Consider the following 18908-nt stretch of genomic DNA (forward strand, 5'->3'; position numbering starts at 1 on the left):
TTGTCTGAAACGGATAGCAAAGTTGCTATTTGCAATGACTGCTCAGTGTTGAACATGTGAGGATGAACCAAATCACACTGCTTCAACATTCAATTTTAAATTTTCCATTTTAAAAGCTGGCATCACAATCACTACAACAAATTAGTGAAGAACAAAGCCAAACATCTGCATCTGCCAGTGAGCTATCATAATAGGAGCAGGCATGTTAAGAAGAGACTATGTTCTCTGACATTAAGTGGGAAAAAATATACATGTCTATATCTGCATCTGCAGTCAGCCAAATGAGATAACTGTAAACAGGCAGTAAGTAAGTAATAGAAAATACTGGCACATCAATTACCTGCAAAGATCCAATATTGTGCATCCCTAATTGTAGGTAATATAACTGCAATCAGTCCAGAGCTGCAATGATTAAATGATTATTAAATTAACTGCCAACTATTTTGATATGAATATCAAAATAGTTGGCAGTAAACTGAATATCTTTGGGTTGTGGGCAAAACACGACATTTGAAGATGTCATTTTGGGCTATGGACAACAGTTTTCACAATCTTCTGACACTCTATGGACCAAACAGCTAACTGATCAATCAGAAACAAACAAACAAACTCACACATTAATTGAAGATGAAAATAAGTTACATGTTTTTTAGGACTATTCAGCTTTATTGGCCCATCTAAAACGTTTTAAGAAAAGCAATCAAATGTACTAAGTTACACTACTTTGATGAACTTAATAGAACAGTTACTACATTTTTATTGTAACTGGTGTTCTGTAAGCATTTCAGAAGTGACTGACACTGGAAGGACCTCTGTGTTTTTATGGACCCTGTGTGTTTCCAGTAAGGAGCTGACAGACATGCAGAGCTGTGGTGCAGAGGGGGTCAGATGAGGTGCTGCTGGTCCCAGTACAGCCCTCTGCCTGCCTGCTCTAACCTTGCAAAACAGAAACCCGTAATTACACAGCCTCATGTGAAATTCACCCGTCTGATAAGGCTACACGTATCATTTTATACAGAAAAGGGCTGAAGCATGGGGCCTCCTTACATGTTTTGAGCTTTGAATCACGCTGGCGGTACAGTTAACACAACTGCCACGTTTGACTCTGCTGCCGCTGATACACGTTAGCGCCAAACAAGCAGCCTAGTTATCAAACCTGTGACATAACGGCAACAAGCTAGCCATTAGCAGGCAAACAACACGGTGTAGATAACAGTTGAGCTGGTTTTGATACAGCTCAGCAGACACACGTCTGGCCACGCAGGCGCCGCTTCTTCAACACAGGCGGTCTTTCATGATGTTGCTGCTTTTTTTTTTTAACAACACTGAGAAAACGGTTGTTGGCACTGACCGCACAGACACACCACAAACGTCTCAGTGATGCATTCAGATACTCCAAACAGACTCTCTATGGTGATGATTCCTGTCTCATCAGATCACCGCATCTGCAGTGATACGATCTTATCTCTCACGGAAGAGCTAACTAGCTGCTTAGCAAACCGCCGCACACCTTCCCGTCTGTCTGTGTCGGTTAGCTAAAGCAGCTAACGCTAACCAGTAGCTACAGTAACGCTAACACGTCGTCTGTTGTTTTTACTGGCTGCTCAGCAAGCTCACTTACCTTATGGCCATATGTCGGTTCGGCGGACGCAAAGTGGCTTCCAAATGTCCGCAAAGTCCTGCGATATTCAAGTTGCATATAGTAACCTGTCCTGCCGCTAAAAGTCCCGATGGCTTATCATTCTCTCAATCCCCCCGGCAGCTCCCTCTCCTCCGCCCTTTTCCTTCGATTCCTCCTCTGGCCTGCCGAGTCCACTTCCCAAACACTTCCTCATCTTGTGAGAGCGGCACCCAGCCACCAGGTGGCACTGCTGCACTGTGACTGCGTCCACACACACACACACACACACACACACACACACACACACACACACACACACACACACACACACACACACACACACACACACACACACAGCTGGGTAACACTGCAACGTCATTACTCCACCACTGTGCTTCTTGCTACTCCATTCAGGTCAAACGGTCAGGATGCTGCTGTGGTGCATACTGGCCCACTGGAAACGCTCCACTAAATGGAATGGGACCTTAATTAGCATCATTGGTAACACCTGTGTTTACTCTACTATTTCATATCAATGAGGCTGCTGTGAAAAAGGTCCATTATTGATCACAGAGCATCACTGATGTTGCAGCTGGGAAAGGTGGCATTCATATTAAGAACTTTCTATACTGCAGAGTAGCATAATCCATACAAATACATCTTATTAGTTGGTTATATTTTGTATGAGTAATCTCAACCTGCGATGCAACTACTAAGTAAAGGTGTCAGATAAATATATTAAGTAAAAAGCACAATATCTCCCACTGAAATGTAGTATGGCAGAAGGATAGAGTAGCAGAGAATAGTGAACTCAAGTACAGTACTTAAGTAAATGTACTTAATATTCTCTCCTGTCCTTCACAAGAAAACAGATTTATCTTGCAACACCTTAGCTTCAGCAGATAATTTACTGAAGGCTATTACAAGGAACTTTCATATTTTGTTGATTTTGGAGGCCCCTGTGGACAACAGGTCATGTTTCTGCTGTAATAACCACAAAATGTCAAAAATAAAATTATTTAAGCAGAATTGTCCTCCTGCTTCCTTTTAGCTGGCTAACGTACTATCCCTCTAACTTTGCCTCTAAAAATGTAAACCCAGGCGCACCCAATCTGATTTCACAGAGAATCTGACCAGAGCTGCAACAATTAATCAATTATTATAAATTAATTTCCAACTATTTTAATAACCGATTAATTGGTTTTAGTAATTCTTTAAGAAATAAAGTCAATTCTCTGATTCCAGCTTCTTTAGTATGAATAATTTCTGGTTTCTTTACTCCTCTCTGACAGTAAACTGAATTATCTTTGGGTTGTGGATAAAACAAGACATTTGAAGATGTCACCTTGGACTTTGGGAAACACTGATCAACATTTTTCACCATGTTGTGACATTTTGTGACATTTTATAGACCAAACAACTATTAATCAGACCATGAAAATAATTGTTAGTTGCGGTGTGTATATATCTGTATATCTATACACCAACACACACACATATATGTATATAATTACAACAAAGTATTGAATATACCTAATAAGTAATGTTTTGCTTTATTGAGTGGCCCCTCACTACACATGAACCCCCCAGCTGCTCTTTCTCTTATGACTAAAGATCCAACATCTGTACTGTGATGGATGGGATTGTAACTGCAGCCTTGTGAAGTAATGCTTCATTATTATAAATTACTGACTGAGAAAATAAGCCAACACAAGTACAGTAACTGGGGTTAATTGGGATTTTGTGAGCTGATTCAGGAATCAAAAAAATTTTGGATAGTATTTTGGGAATAAAGGAGCAACACTAATAAAGAAATGAAGCCGACTCTGCAGGAGACGTCCCCACAGGCAGCTTTCCTCAACAGTTCCAGTAGCTCTCAGTCATCCCTGCTGCTCTGCAACAACTTAAAAAGCAGCTTGAATAAGTCTGGAACTGATTGTCTTTCTTAAAATAATACTGAGCCGTGTAATACAACACACACTCGCTCACACACAGCCTGACACTCACGTCTGTCCCCCTCCTCAGGTCCCAGATCAACAGTCACACTCTTCAACAGAGCAATGAGCATGAGACTGATGTGTGGAGTAAAAAAAGGGCAGAGTGTTTATTGGTTCTCAGTCTTCACACCAGGCAGCGCATCACTCAGCGGTGAGGTCACAGCGCTCGCCACAGTCATGACACAGGCAGACAGAGACAGACACACACAGAGCCAGGTAAAGGGTGAGGGTCAAAGGTCATTTATACACCACCCTGGTCACCTTCAGCGACTTGAACGAAGGTTGTTGTTGTTGACGATGTCCTTGGTAAACAGTGAATGATGCCTGTCGGGAGGCACAGATTCACACTGATTCTACTTCTCCACCACATCAGAGGATTAACACGTCGTAAAAACACGTCCTCTGGATGAACCCTTCATCTCAACTGTCATGACCGTTAAAAAAAAAAAAAAGGAATCAAAAAGCAGATTCACTCAAACACAGTTAATACAGGGAAAATTGTGCATTTGTAGTCTGTATGGTCAATTTAAAGGAAACAACATGAACATTCACCACAGAAAAAAAGAGACTCTTCAAGCACGGCATCGAGTTTCTTTGTAATAACCAAAAATGATCTTAAATGAGGAGTGCCTGACATTTGAATTTGTTCCACTCTTATCCCAGACTAGATGATGATGGGGTCATTATGTTAGTGATGGGCCTTGAAATAGAAGAAATGAGTCGAGTAAAACCACAAAACTAAACATGTGTTTCCATTATTTTGACCATACACTGTACAGAAATGAAAATTAAAAAAAAGAGAAAACCATGTAAACTCAAGTTACGGTGAGGAAGACCTCACAAAAAGCGCTCAACATGATCTGGGTTTTTCTCGAGGGGGAAGATTGTTAAACCCAAATTGATTCAAATAAACCTTCCAAGAACGTCTGGTTAGGTTTAAAACTTGTTAATCAGGAATCCACACTTGTCTTTTTCTTCCATCGTTCTCGATTAACATCAGATAGAAACTCTGTCTCACTCATTTCACTTATTTCATTCGCAGACCCTCTTTTCCCCCAGGCAACCAATCAGATTCAAACACCAGCAACTATCAGTGTCCATAGTGCTTTAGCTCTGGGATTTTGTCACCTCAAACAATCTCTGCTCTGTTATACAGCAAAAAAAAAGGCTCTTTCACAGGCCACAAGTGGACCCAGATGAGTACGGTTTCCATGTCTTATCTGCTCATGAGTCCTCCTTTTCTTCACACCTCTAACCTAGAAGCGTGAGCTGGCGGTCAGTCACACACAGGACTCAGGAGCTGGTTACCCACAGTCCTCAGCAGCCTCAAAGGACTGCACGTCTGGCTTGAATTACAATGTTTTATAAAAATAGAAACGTGCACAAGCGCACAAATGCACACACATACTTTAGAGTAACCACCTCATTACATATTCTGCCTGTCTTTGGCTTCCTCATTCATTCTTCCACAGGTTCACCCACTAACATCTCTCCTTCGGTTAATGTACAAAAGGACTGGACATCTCTTTATGGACACTAACCTGTCTTTGCCTCAGTTTGTTGTTGTTTGTCAGACTGAAAAAGTTAAATTGTTGATTTGTATATTGTGTTGAGGACAGTTTTAAAGGGATCATTTGGATTATTTGATGAAGGGTCATGAGAGGTACTTCTGCCCCCAGTTTGGAGAAGCAGAGAGGAGTACCAGCACCAAAGCTATGCAATGTACTGCTGTGGACAGGGTCAGCAACAAAAGGTATTTTAGCCACTTGAAAAAAAAGCCAATCTAAAAAACAACAACAACAAAAAAAAAAACAATATCACACTATATTTAGAATACTGACACTACCTTACCTTACAGTGAGATAGTCTTTTTTGATGAAAAAACTGCTGTTATATAAACCAAATATCAAATATTTTCAAACTCCATAGCCAAAATCAGAACACAGGAGTTGCTATTCTACTGCCACCTCAATTTGTTAGCTTGTTTGTGTTATCGTGTAGCTTCAGAGTCACACAATAACACAAACAAACAGACTGAGGTAGCAGCAGACCAGCAACTCCCATGTTCTGCTAAGTAAAATGACTAATTTTGCCTATGGAGTTTGGAAAGAGTGATATTTGGATTATATAATGGCAGCGAACATATTCTAAATACTTATTCTAATACACACTTAAAGTGATATTTTTTAGGAGTACCCTTCAGGCTGCTTGTCCACAGCAGTTCATTGATTAGCTTCTGTGCTGGTGCCCCTCTCTGCTTCTCCAAACCGGGGTCCTGCTGCCTGCCGTCTATTGTAGGTAATACACCTACTGCCGTTAAGTACCTCATACAACCGACAACAACAAATAATCCAAACTATCCCTGTGATGCATCAGTGAGCCTGGATATAAGCCTGGAGAAGGAGGTTGACTGAAGCACATTAGAGGGGATCCAGTTAAGTACGGATATGTTCGCCTCTCCATCCCATCACCCCTTTTCAACAACCTGAAACTAACTCTGAGTGTAATATACCCCAGTGATAGGTGGGACACTTATTTCTACATACTGTAATACATTTCTTAAGGTTTATAAAATACATGTGGAACATTGAAGGGATTGTGATTTTTGGGCAAAAGATTGTGTAAACATACAATGTAAACATGTTTTGTTTTTTTTTTTGTTTTTTTTTAAGGAGATTAGAATTTGATGAATATTACTGGGCAAAAAGTTCCCCATTATTGTCGCTTATCGAAGTGTATGAAACATGTGTAATGCACAGTGGAGATCACACTGTAACACGCCTGTACCTACATCTGAATCCACCGCAGCTCTGTTTGTCCTAACGTTTCTTCAACCTGAAGAAAAACAGTGATGTTACATCACTTGGCACTAATTATAACCAAGGTGCTTATGCTTTTCCAAAACAGATGTAATACAGTTAGGGCCTAAAAATGAACTGGATCCTGGTTAATAGAATAAGGGGCAAAAAAAAGAAAAAAGAAAGAAAGAAAATAGAAAAAAATAAAATAAAATTCACATGTACAGAAAATATTCAAAATAACTGCTCCAAAAAGGAGGAAAACACAAAAATGTAACATTCAAATGTAACAGACAAAACTACATTGACGTGCAATCATCTACTACATGGTAATACTGTGAACTGCACCATCCCTCCCAAATAGGAAAAAGAATCTAACAACACAAAACAATATAAACAAACAAGATTTAAAATAGACTCTGTATGGCTCCAGGTAGCTTCGAATGTCTGCTCCAGACCAGAGGCTCTAACCATATTAAGCAACATGAAGAAGAAGAGGAGATAAAATCATGTGTTATGAGTTCGCGTTGCTCTCACTTTCATGGACTCTTTCACAGTTTCAAGTCTTTAGTGTTTCGTGTGTGTGTGTGTGTGTGAGCGTGTGAGTCTGGTGAACTGAGCGTCCTCAGCTTCTCTGAGAGCAGACAACACTGGAGAGCACAAAGATACAGGTTTGTAAAAGGATTAACTCTCATCTAACCGACCGTGATCACATCTTAGCTTAGATTCTGGGATTATCGTACCTATGCGGGACATGGACAAGATTCCTGTCATTTAAAGCAAACATTTGCCCTCCCACCCCCACCCACCCATTGCAGTTATACAAACACATACACACACACATACAGAACACTTAGCGAGTATATGACAAAAAAGGGAGCAGGAAGGACTACGTTCTGTAATAAAAACTTGACACATTCAGGAAGTGTGGGATTTGTTTCTGCTGGAATCGATTGCGAATCAGAGCCCTTATGTTTATGCAATCAAATAGACAGGCCTGTGTGTGTGTGTGAGAGAGAGACTGTGTAAATAATCCCGTGACTCCAAGCCAACTCAAGTGAACGAAGAGACCAACAATTTAAAGTGTGACCTTAGTAAGTAAAAAAAAAAAAAAGTGTTTTCAAACCCTCCAAAGTCCAATGGGTTAGTCCGATGTGAGTGTGCGTGTTGTGATTGTGTGTCCGGCCGATTAAAAAGGCGGAAATCTTGCATTTGAGCAAATAAAAAGTAGTTATCCCCTTTAAAAAAAAACAACAGAGGAGAGGATTATGTCTTCTGCCTGTGAGAGAGGAGAGGAGAAGTCGAACGGCTCCACTGAAGTGCTGAACAGTAAAAACAAAAAATAGAGCAAATGGGAGACGAGAGCAGTGGTGCAGGTCCTTGTTCAGTAGTCAATACATCCATAAACAGTCACTTCCATCCACGCACACAAACTCACATTCTCTCTCACGTATACAAGCGTGTGCGCACACACGCACGCACACACACACACACGCACACAGACACACACACACGCACGGTACTCTGGTTAAGGCAGTGGTGGCAGGTGAGGCTGCAGTGAGGCCGGGGCTAGACTTGGAGAATCGGCGGTCAGGGCTCATGGCAGTGAAAGCTCCCATTACTGAGTCAATACTCCTCCTCATCCTCCTCATCCCCCTCCTCCTCCTCCTCCTCGTCTGGCTCCTCATCCCCCTCTCTGTTGCTCAGTCACACTCTCAGCAACGCTCACTCGAATGACATCAGATTGGCTGGCACCTGAAAACAAAGGCAAGGTGTTTGAAATATAAAAAAACAGTGAACAATAGCCCCTTTTCAGACAGCCTGTTCAGAGCAGGACTGTTGTGCCATTATTCTGCTTCATCATCTGTGCATAACTCTGACTCCAAAAAAAGTTGGGACGTTGTGTAAAACATAAATAAAACAGAATGCAGTTATTTGCAAATATTTTTTTACCTAAATTCAATTGAATATAGTGCAAAGACAAGATATTTAATGTTCAAACTGATAAATCTTAATAGTTTTTTGTCAATATACTCTCATTCCGAATTTGATACCTGCAACACATTTCAAAAATGTTGGGACAGAGGCAACAAAAGACAACAAAAGAGTTGTGGAGTAATCAAAACATACCTGTTTTTATTAACACTCTACATTGAAATTCATGGATTTCACCATCTACAATCTGTAATATCATTAAAAGATTCAGAGACTCCACAGAAATCTCTGAACATCATGGACAAGGCTCTGCATTAAAAACCCACATTATTGTATAAATTATCACATGGGCTTAGGAACACTCCACAAAACCATTGCCAGTGAACAAATTAGAGCAGCAACAATTAATCGATGAATCGATTATTAAATGGCAGAGCATCACATAACGCGATCCTTTTGACTTCATTGTTGCAGAAGAAGCAACAGCCCGTTTATCCAGGAACACACTTGGAGTGGTTGTACTACATCACACCTCTGTTTGATTCCCCAGCACCAGCACGCTGTGTAAAATTACACACTATGGCGGCTTCATAGCTGTGTTGTTCAGGTTCAGTGTAAAAAAACAAAGGTGGTATAGAGATAAGCATTCATTGGACAGTATCGTGCGATCTCTGCGTAAAAAGAGCTAGTGTGTGCACGTGTGCAAGTGTTCCTCCTTACCTGTTGCCTATTGCTCTGACAGGCAGCACTCAGATGTTTGAACCAGAGCAAAGCGTTCATCCTGTTCCCTGCTTGGTACTTGTAAGTGTTACCTAGGCAACGGAGACAAACAGCGTGAGATGCCAAGTCCCTCGTTCCCACCTGCTTTCTCAACACTCTGGAAAGATGGCTGAAGCCTCACTTGACTTTGGCCCGCCCAGTAAAATAAAAACAAAGTCACAGTGGAAAAGTTCAAGACAGAGGTGTTCGGAGAGATGGACACAATCTGATTTTGTGTGTGTGTGCGTGTGAGAGAGGGAGAGAGTATAGGTGATGTCACCATAAACCAAACTCCATTAATCCAGTTCACCGTTTTACTGCATCCATTTTCAGACAGGCTTGCTTGTATTAGTCTTTTCTGTTGTCCTTTTTTCTCGTGTGTTTGTGTTTGTGTGTGTGTGTGTGTTGTCTCACCATGCTCGGAGTCTGTCAGCAAGAAGACATCAGGATGCTCGGGATCGTCAGCCATCATGGCCATTAGACCCACCACACACACACTCTTACTGGCCGTTGACTTGAACTGGACAGAGGACAGGTGGAAACAAGCATTCAGTTTCTTCCTCATGACGACTCTGTTGTATCTGTATGCTTCTTAAAGCCATTATAAGCCAAAGTACATCTTTGGTGGCCCAGATGTTAACTTGACTGTGAGACTTGTGTTGTCAACTCTTCCCATGAATTATGATGTTGCGTCTCCTGAAGGTGTCTATGAAGAACAACCCAGACTCCTTGGCTAGTTGAAGGAAACTAGCAGCACACACCTCAGTACATTACATCCTTAGATGTGCCATAGTCTAGTCGCAATTCACTCTGAAATTGCTGTTGCTGTTTTGTTTTTCATAGTGTACCTTTTGTGTTTCTAGTTTTCTGTAAGAATTGCATTAGCAGCTTGAGCAGGCTTAGTACCCACACTTCCGTAGCCACAACATATTGTTTTTTGCATACAATACTGAGGTAAAAGGCACAAAGGAATTGGGATGTCTGTGGAACTACATCTTGATGAACACAGCGAGCTGCCTAGATGGAATATTTAGTGAACACAGAGTTTACAGTGTAGAACTTAATGTGGCTTGTTATTGCCAAAGTACAATGTTGAGCTCGTCTTGGAGTCCTCTGCAACCTGTACACTGAGCTTTGTGTCTGGGGAGGAGGAGGCAGGAAACAACTCACTCCAGTATTACATTTGGACTGCAGTACCCATTTCTGGACGCTTGGGTGTTAAATATTTGATCTTTAAGAAGAAGAAATGTTAATACAAGGGGCGTGTGTGTGTGTGTGAGAGAGAGAGACCTCTGGATCTTGCCTGTGAGCCTGCATGTGCACTCCACAAGGTTCTCATTACCCTGTGAGTGACACACAGGACGGCAGTGATGTCATTGGTCTCATTATTCAATGAGTGCTACCATCTGTGTGTCCCCCCGCTGCGCCAGACCCCGGCTGGTCCCCTCAGCACACACACAACCACAGCATCTCATGTCTCACGTCTTCCCCACGCTACCCTCTGAGCTCCTGTAGTTTCAGTGAATGTTACCCTCAAAGTCTCTCTCTCACACACACACACACACACACACACACACACACACACACACACACACACACACACACACACACACACACACACACACACACAGACACAGACACACACACAAACACACCCAGCCAGCCACACTGAACACACTCCACTTGTTTTTAAATGATGTCAAAACTGCACGAAAAATGTGTAACTTTGTTGATGATATCCCCTTTCCTGTGCATGCAAGTGAAAAACACATGAAGAAGAATAATTAAGTGTTTCTCCCTGAGTTCATCTGTAATTAAACGTTCTAAGAGTGAGTTTAATGGCTATCATATGTCGTCTCCTTGTAAAACTGAGCGTTTTAGGGCTCATTTGGTACATTTACTGTCACTTTTATCAACAACTGCAATGTATATGGACGAGATCTGAGACTTTCAGGTGTCTCCGTGCAGTTATCTGTTAATGTCCTCATCTGCCTTAACAAACAAACATAGTAAAACCTCCAAAATTTCCATTATCCTCTGCAAAAATGCACATCATGAATGTGCACTCACACTGAGAGAATGAAACAGATGGAACACCTGCGATCCGAGTCTTAGCACATCTGCACTGGCTACCAGTAAGACTTAGAACTGATTTTAAGATTTTATTGATTACTTTCAGACTGAATGGTCTAGCCCTTAGCAACACTGCTGACCTGGTTAACCTTTGAGTAAGAATGCAGCCTCCGATCCAGGGAAAGGCCCTTTTGTTCCACAGAGAGTTCAGGCTCAGGACTAAAGGACTAAATGTGACAACACTCTCTCAATTAGGGTGCCCGTACTTCAGAACAGCCAGCCTGAGGAAATAAGGCTTACAAAATCTGTTGCTTCTTTTAAATCCCTTTTAACAACACACTTTTACACGCAAGGTTTTATGTGAATCACCAGCTATTCATTGCTATTCGGGAGTCTTAAGAGTCTTTACTGCCTTTCATTTGTATTACCCTCTACTCCTGTTCTTACTACATTTTGGACAAACACTAAATCTTATCTCCGTTTATCGGTGTGTTTTTAGTTGTAATTGTTTACATCATATATTACCTTTTATCTTTTATTATTGCTGTGTATTTGGGGGGTGAGGGGATTCTCTACATGTAAAGCACTTTGTAAACTTTGATTTTAGAAAAGTGCCACACAGAAAAAGTTATTACGAGGTGATGGACCAGTGTGTGTGTCTGTGTGTGACTTACATGTTTTCTCTCAGTGGCCTTCAGGGACTTGGCAGCGTAGTAGTAGAGCTGGGCTCCACAGAGAGCAACCCAGTATTTGGTCCACGACGCCACCTGGAAGCACAACAGTGAATCGTCAGCTCCACTTCAGCCTTGTTGAGTCAGTGAAATGCTACAGTACGCGACTCGTGTGCTATCAGATTGTTGTAATGAGTAAACTCTGTGGGATGTTTTTGTGAGCTACAAACCCTTAACCGGGACATGAAAAAGGGACAGGATTAGAAAAGCAGAGATGATGAATCACAGGAGAAGACTGTACAGTTTGAAGAATTAAAAAGACAAACATGCTCCCTTACATGAATATGATTTGTAGTCAGAGACATCACAATCCTTCATTTATAATCATATGATGTGACACATTTACCTCTATCAAAAGACTGCAGCTCCTGTGACTTGGATATCGCACCTGGCCATATTATGATTTAGATAATATGTTGATTAATTGTTCTAGGTTGGATGAATAAAGAATTTGGGATCTTGTTCCATAAACACTGAAAGCTTTAAGACTAAAACAAAGAAAATAAAGAAAATGAAGCAAAAGCATGTGAAAGACAAAGGGGCTGAGTGAACCTGCTAATTAATACTTGTGGTGTGGAAAGATTTTGCCTGACTGCACAGCCAGATTGGGAAATTTGTTTTTTAGACCTTGCTACATTATCAAAGACGCTCGTAAATCACCCACACTACCTATGACAGATTTAAGTTATTTCAACTGCATAAAGAGCTCCAGATTTGTTTCCAGTCAGAACAGAATAGGATAATCTCAGAGCAAATATAAAAATGCCTTAAGCGGCACAAGGCACACAAAAGCAGTGGAAAGAAAATGCAAGCACGGTCAGAGAGGAAGAGAATTACAGTGAGTTTAAGGAACAGACAGAAAGAGAGATGTTCTGCAGGTTAAGTAGTCTCTGAGGTCCCATCTTGCACTCTGCAGACAGCATTTATTACCCATCTGCTCCTGTATGGTCATAGGAGTATGAACAGCACATGGTCACATGCACGTGCAGTGTTATGTATAGAGATTCACTCATTCCAATTTCTTACAAATCTGACTTAACGATTCCAGTTTTCTTTCTATAATTGACAGCATACACAAACATTTTATACCTTTTCTTGAATGGAAAATTAAACTGGATGTTTTATAATAAAACAAACTATAAAATAACTTTTACACTTTTGCCAAAAGTTCTCCATATTACTGCCAGGCCTCCTCTCCTCTCCACTTTTCCCTTTTTCCAACTTTTCCTCTCACATTTTCTTGCCCTCTCTATTCATGTCCAGGCCTATATTTCTATTCTTTCCCAAATGATGAGCTCAGACTACAGGCGTTTTAAAATTTTTAACTGATTTTGAAACCTGGTTGCATCACACACATATCAGGAAACTTCAAAGATTCTCTTCTCTCTTATCTCAAACATGCAACAGTACAAAATCTGGCAATAATGGAACATCACACACTGCAGGATATTATTTAGATTAATGTGCAAGAGGGAGCACAATCTCACATGATCACATGGGGAATTCGATCTTATACGATCTCTTGGAGAAGAAAATAAACAAACCAGAGAATGACAACAGCTTGCTGGAGTAATACTTTGCAGTAATTAAAAAAACAACATAGAGGGCTAAACTAGATTTCTAAAATATTTATGTTTTCTCGTTTTTATGACAGGTGGTCTAATAAATTTGTTAAGCACTGTATGTATACATGAGTGTGCGTGGGGGTTCTTACTGTTGGTTTCTTGCCCTCCTTGAGCACAGTCTTCCGCCTCAACACCCCCTGCACTGTGACCGCTCCGGGATACAAGTGCACTGCGAGCTCCTCTGACTCCGCGGAGCTGCAACAGGACAGAGACAAACATTACAGGCTATATACACAAACGCACACACAGGAAAACATGCATGCTCTCATACACATACACACGGGATCAAATCAGAGATGAACTAGTAGTGGAAAAAAAAAAAGTCAGACACAATCTGCAAATCCACCTTCAACTCTGCTTCATCAAAGTGCTTTTTCTTTAAACTACATCTATTCCTGTCTTGTTTTCACAGAAGAGAATTTCACAGGTATAAATCTTAACACTGCTATCTGCACAGAGGAGGAGCAGAGATGGACAAGGTGGTGTGCAGATTGTGTCTGTCTGGAGGATCAGAGCAGGAAGCCCAGTGCAGGAGCCCAGTGAAGCCTGGTGGAAAGAGACAGAGAGAGAAACCCATCCCTAACCACAAGGGACGCTTAATATGCAACGTCCATGAGAATTGGCTTTAATACCCCTGAAGAGTCTGTTCCTCTCTACCTCAGGAATGAGGATGTAACAGTTTGTTTCCAGCAACACATGGAGCCGACTGTGGAAACTCATTTTCAGCTCCAAGCTGTGAAATATCTTGGAAAGCTATCACAAGAAGAAGTCCAGGTCGACTATGAGCTCTATGTGTGTGTGTGTGCATGTGTGTGTGTGTGAGAGAGAAAGAGAGAGTGAGTACGTGTGTGTGTGTGTGTGTGTGTGTGTGTGTGTGTGTGTGTGTGAGCCAGACATGCAAGAAATTTAAGAAAGCAAAAGGTTTGATTATAGACTGATGATACACAGCAGAAGATGAAGAATCATGACCCCCTCCTTTGCCCACCTGATTCACCCACACGCGTACACGCGCGCACACACACACACATACACACACACACACACACACACCTCTTTCCCACCACAGGATTATTTCAGCACTACACACACACTATAAGCACCAGCACACAGCGGCCCCTGGGAGGGGCGTGAAGTGAGGATAAGAGAGGGTTTTTGGTCGAGGTCAGGCTGGTTTCCGGTCGGGACGTGTGTACCTGCTGGGCCTCAGGACGCCTCTGTAGGGGATGCGGGCCACACGGGTCACTGGGCCCAGAGAATGATAGAAGCGAGTCCTGTTCAGAATGGGATAAGACAGGATGGGATAGGGGGCACGGGACACTGTTAAGGCTGTGTGGGTGTTGTTTCTGTGTGTGCTGTTTTTCCCTTCAACTTGCATGGGTTAGGGCTCGATGGAGGAGCGGCCATTTTGTTAGGGAGTTATTGATGAAAGTGTGTGTACAGGGGCATTCAAAAGCTTTAAGGGATAGTTTGGATTATTTCGAGTGGGATTGTATGAGGTCAATAGTCAGTGTATTACCTACAGTAGATGTTGGTCAACAGAGAGCAGAGAGGAGTACCAGCATGGAAGCTAAGCTGTGTCCTAAGCAATAAAACGTATTTAACCGCTTAAAATCAGTTCCACCAAAAACAAAAACAACAAAATATCTCCACATCAACCAAAGTGGCGAAAAAAGTACTTTTACCTCACAGTATATGAATGTTTCTGATCTACCACTGCCTCAGTCTGTTAGTTTGTTCGTCGTTATTGTCGGACTTCAGAATTTTAAAAGTCCGATGCTCTCTGAGGTAAAATTGCTGAGTTTGCCAGTAGAGTTTGGCTGTTTCCTGATGGAAAGGCTGTCTGAGGGCAAGGTTAAGTGTTGCAAATACTCTAAAATATTCACTTAAACTGATACTGATTTGTTTTAGATGAACCTTTTCAAATGGCTAAAATACCTGTTGTTGCTGACTGTCCACAGTAGTCCTTTGCTTAGCTTTTGCGCTGATACTCCTCTCTGCTTCTCCAAACTAGGGTATGCCGACCAGCATCTTCTGTAGCTAATACACTGACTGTCAGTAAGTACCTCACACAACCCTGCATACAATAATCCAAACTATCCCTTTAAAGAAATGGCATTTTGGAAAGAAGGTAAAGATGATTTTCAGGCCAGTTGAAACTTGAGCTGTTAAACTTCATTTTAGACCTAGTGAGTGTGGACACTTGTTGGCACAGTGGGACTACTGGTTAGGGGATTTAAATGTTAAGCACTTAATACATTTCAGGCTGCTGGAGAAGCAGAAGCATCTGAGCGCAGCAGCAGTGGAGGGATGAGGCATGACGGCCCTGGCTGCAAGGCTCAAAGCGAGGCTGGGCATTTGTGTGTGAGTTTTAATGGTGGATCATTGCGCATAGCTGTGCTTTGAGGCCAGAGCTTTGAAATTTATACAATCACATCTGGGATGAGGGTATTTTTATGATCTTACATGTGGATGTGATGGAAAAGTACCACAGACACGGACGTATTAACCTTACCTCTCAAACGCTGGCCAAGACACCTCCTCACTGAGCTCGGAGCCCTCGCTGCTTCCTGTGTACAGAAACAAATCATAACAAAAAAATACACAACACGTCAGTGAAGATACAAACTGTGCATCATCGTAATAAGTAAACACATGCATGTCTCACCAAGTGAAATACCGCTGGACAGAGTGGAGCTCTCGGCTTGTCCTCGGGTGGGACTGTGGCTCTCCATCACGCTGTCGTCCAACAGATGGCGAGAACCGGCATTGGGGAACGTAGCGCTTTTAAACTCCACGGTATTCATCTTATGGATGAAACTATATGGACGGAGAACAGAGCCGGGACAAAGAGATAAAAGAAAAGAAAAGAAAGGGGTAAGTATTTTTTGCTTCATGACACTGTTTTATAAATTCTGTACAGGCTTATTCAACTGGCAGGCTGTGGGCCAAATCTGACCTTTTAACAACATCAATCTGGCCCTTTGATCATTTATAAATAGGAAAACAAATATATCACTGTGATTTTATTTAAATAATCTGCTAACATTTATCATCTAAGTTTATGGGTGTTTACATTGTTTATTTGGAGATCAGCATTTTATTAGTAGGCTAATTAGTAAAATCATTGGTCATGTTTGTTGTTAACAGAGTTTATGCATGTTTCAACAAGTTAGATGTTTTAAGACCATTATTAATGCAACTTGAGACCCTTTTCATGTCTATTCAAGGGGGAAAAAAGTATGAAGGATATGAAAAAATTCATTTTATAGTTGTTGCTGTGATGAATACATTTCTTTTCCCAAAAAGACATTCATGAGTTAGACTGAAAGTAAATGACTAAATTAATCATTAATGACTATTAATGATTCATTCTATAGAAACTTATCAAAATAGTATTTCAGACAATTAAAGACCTAAATGTCAAATTATTGGATTATCAACTTTAAGAATCTGTGGAAACCCTGTGTAACGTGACAGACAGTTATTATTACTTTAAAACGTTTTAAATCAGGCTGTTTAAGTAGAGGGAATTAAGGAGATTCAAACTGTATGAAAAAAAGATTATTAAAATAACAAGTTTTGATTAATCTAGGTCTACAAAGATGTGTTGTTTTTTCTTGTACATTTGCACTTTTTTTTTCAACTGTGGAATCTACTTAAGTGGAAAAAAAATGTAAATGGTGTTTGTCTGAACTATAAATGTCTGGGCCCTTTGGCACTTTATTTTCTTTTCAAATCTGGCCCTTCTAAATAAATTATTGGTAAGGCCTGCTGTATGGATTTCAGGCCATCATCTTTATCATCATCATGTAACTCAAAAACTGACTTGTAGCCCAGGCTGTGGCACTTCCTGTGTCCATAGGGCAGCAGGTTCCTGGGGGAGGGGGGCGTGGCCGGGACTTTGGTTCCTTCAGCTGCTATCGTACATTTACGGCCACAGAGAGGAGATGCTGACGCTTCTTGGCCTGACGGTAAGAGTGGGGACAGAGTTACAGACCAGGAGGAATGGAAACAAAGAGACGATAAAACAAGTTTAATTCTAAATTAAACAGGAAACTCACCAGCAAGATCCTCTTTGGAGGCGTTTGCTCGTGGTGTGCTGGTGCCTGGCTCAATCTTCTGTGACAACCTAAATAAAAATATTGATGAATCCATCAGCTTCATACTTCATACACAGAAATTATAATACGGATGGAAGATTTTTGGAAATCCAGATGAGCAACATGCCTGGTGGCAAACAATAAAATTAAAAACAGGACACAATAAAAATATTTTCATCTTCCTGGCAGGAACTAAGTTAGAAATTATGAGGTGAAAGTTTGGTGGCCAACATTTGCTGTTGTTATCGTCAGTGTTTTCTCTGAGTTTCATTTCTTACTTGTAGTTGTCGTCCTCCACAAACTTCTGCAGCTCCTCGATATACCTGACTGAGTTGAGATACTTCTGTATATGAGGCAACACTGGTATATCTGAATGAAGGAAAGACAAAATGATCAGAAATGTACACGGAGTCAGGATAACAATTTATTGATAATGTGAAACTTTTATTTGTTACTATAGAAAATATGACTTCATGTGTCGATGCAGTAGCCCGAGTGTTGCTTGGTAATAGTTTGTGGAGAAAAAATGGTTCTCTTTCCAAAACTCTGTGCCAGTATACTCACTGTAGCTGTTTGATTCACTCTGCATGTAAACACTATTTGAATTTCTTCAAGCCATATGCTGGAGGACCTGTAAGCTGTAGCTCTCTGAATAATAAGCAAGAACAGAAAAGACTACACTATAATGAAACCAAATCCTGAGTATAGTGCCTCCTCATCTTGAGCTGGGTTTTCTTTAATTTTCCACAAATTAAAAAAGTCCAAAATATCCTTAAATGTTTTCTTGCAGGGTTCCTACAAATTTTCCATTTTAAAACTCCACTTCTCCAGACTTGGCAGATAGACTACGAACATTTTTTGAGAGACCATATTTGACATCTGAGTACAAATAACTACACGTTTATTATTTAGACATTTAGACATTATGTGTGTCTTTATCATGTTTATTAAGTTGCCAAGTTATTGCCAGAACATTGTAGCTATGGACTGGGGCTCACGCAAATCAATTACTAACCAGCAAGTTAACTAACCAATGCTACCTATACTTGTTTTATTTTCCTTTAATATACTGAATAAATATTATTTTACTGTTGTCTCATATTTTTAGTCTCATTCATTAATAAGAATAAGAGTTAAATAATCAATTGCAGCCTTATTTATTCACTGTGTCCATGTAAACAAATTACTTCAGCCATAAAGCCCCCCCTATGAAAACTCAATTTTTTTAGAAGTATTTTCAAACATCCTAGTTTAACTTTGGATGCTTAC

General features: G+C 40.9%; 1 protein-coding gene across 3 annotated transcripts in view; it reads right to left on the reverse strand.

Moving 5' to 3' along the window:
- Nucleotides 1–7911: 7911 nt before the first annotated feature.
- Nucleotides 7912–18908, reverse strand: part of ralgps2 (Ral GEF with PH domain and SH3 binding motif 2) — a 98397-nt gene continuing 87400 nt past the window's right edge. For 2 of the 3 annotated variants that reach the window (XM_084722814.1, XM_084722813.1), the window contains exons 11-21: nucleotides 17918–18008; nucleotides 17601–17668; nucleotides 17366–17504; nucleotides 16205–16356; nucleotides 16052–16106; nucleotides 14733–14810; nucleotides 13629–13734; nucleotides 11858–11950; nucleotides 9525–9630; nucleotides 9072–9163; nucleotides 7912–8171 (exon numbers count right to left, since the gene is read on the reverse strand). In XM_084722814.1, coding sequence (XP_084578940.1) covers nucleotides 8142–8171; nucleotides 9072–9163; nucleotides 9525–9630; nucleotides 11858–11950; nucleotides 13629–13734; nucleotides 14733–14810; nucleotides 16052–16106; nucleotides 16205–16356; nucleotides 17366–17504; nucleotides 17601–17668; nucleotides 17918–18008 — 1010 coding nt within the window. In that variant the 3' untranslated portion in view covers nucleotides 7912–8141. The remainder of the gene's footprint in view (nucleotides 8172–9071; nucleotides 9164–9524; nucleotides 9631–11857; nucleotides 11951–13628; nucleotides 13735–14732; nucleotides 14811–16051; nucleotides 16107–16204; nucleotides 16357–17365; nucleotides 17505–17600; nucleotides 17669–17917; nucleotides 18009–18908) is intronic. The other variant, XM_084722815.1, reaches the window with a different exon arrangement.

The sequence above is a fragment of the Lutjanus erythropterus genome, chromosome 7 (assembly GCF_056507025.1).
Source record: "Lutjanus erythropterus isolate fLutEry1 chromosome 7, fLutEry1.hap2, whole genome shotgun sequence".
Taxonomy (NCBI): domain Eukaryota; kingdom Metazoa; phylum Chordata; class Actinopteri; order Lutjaniformes; family Lutjanidae; genus Lutjanus; species Lutjanus erythropterus.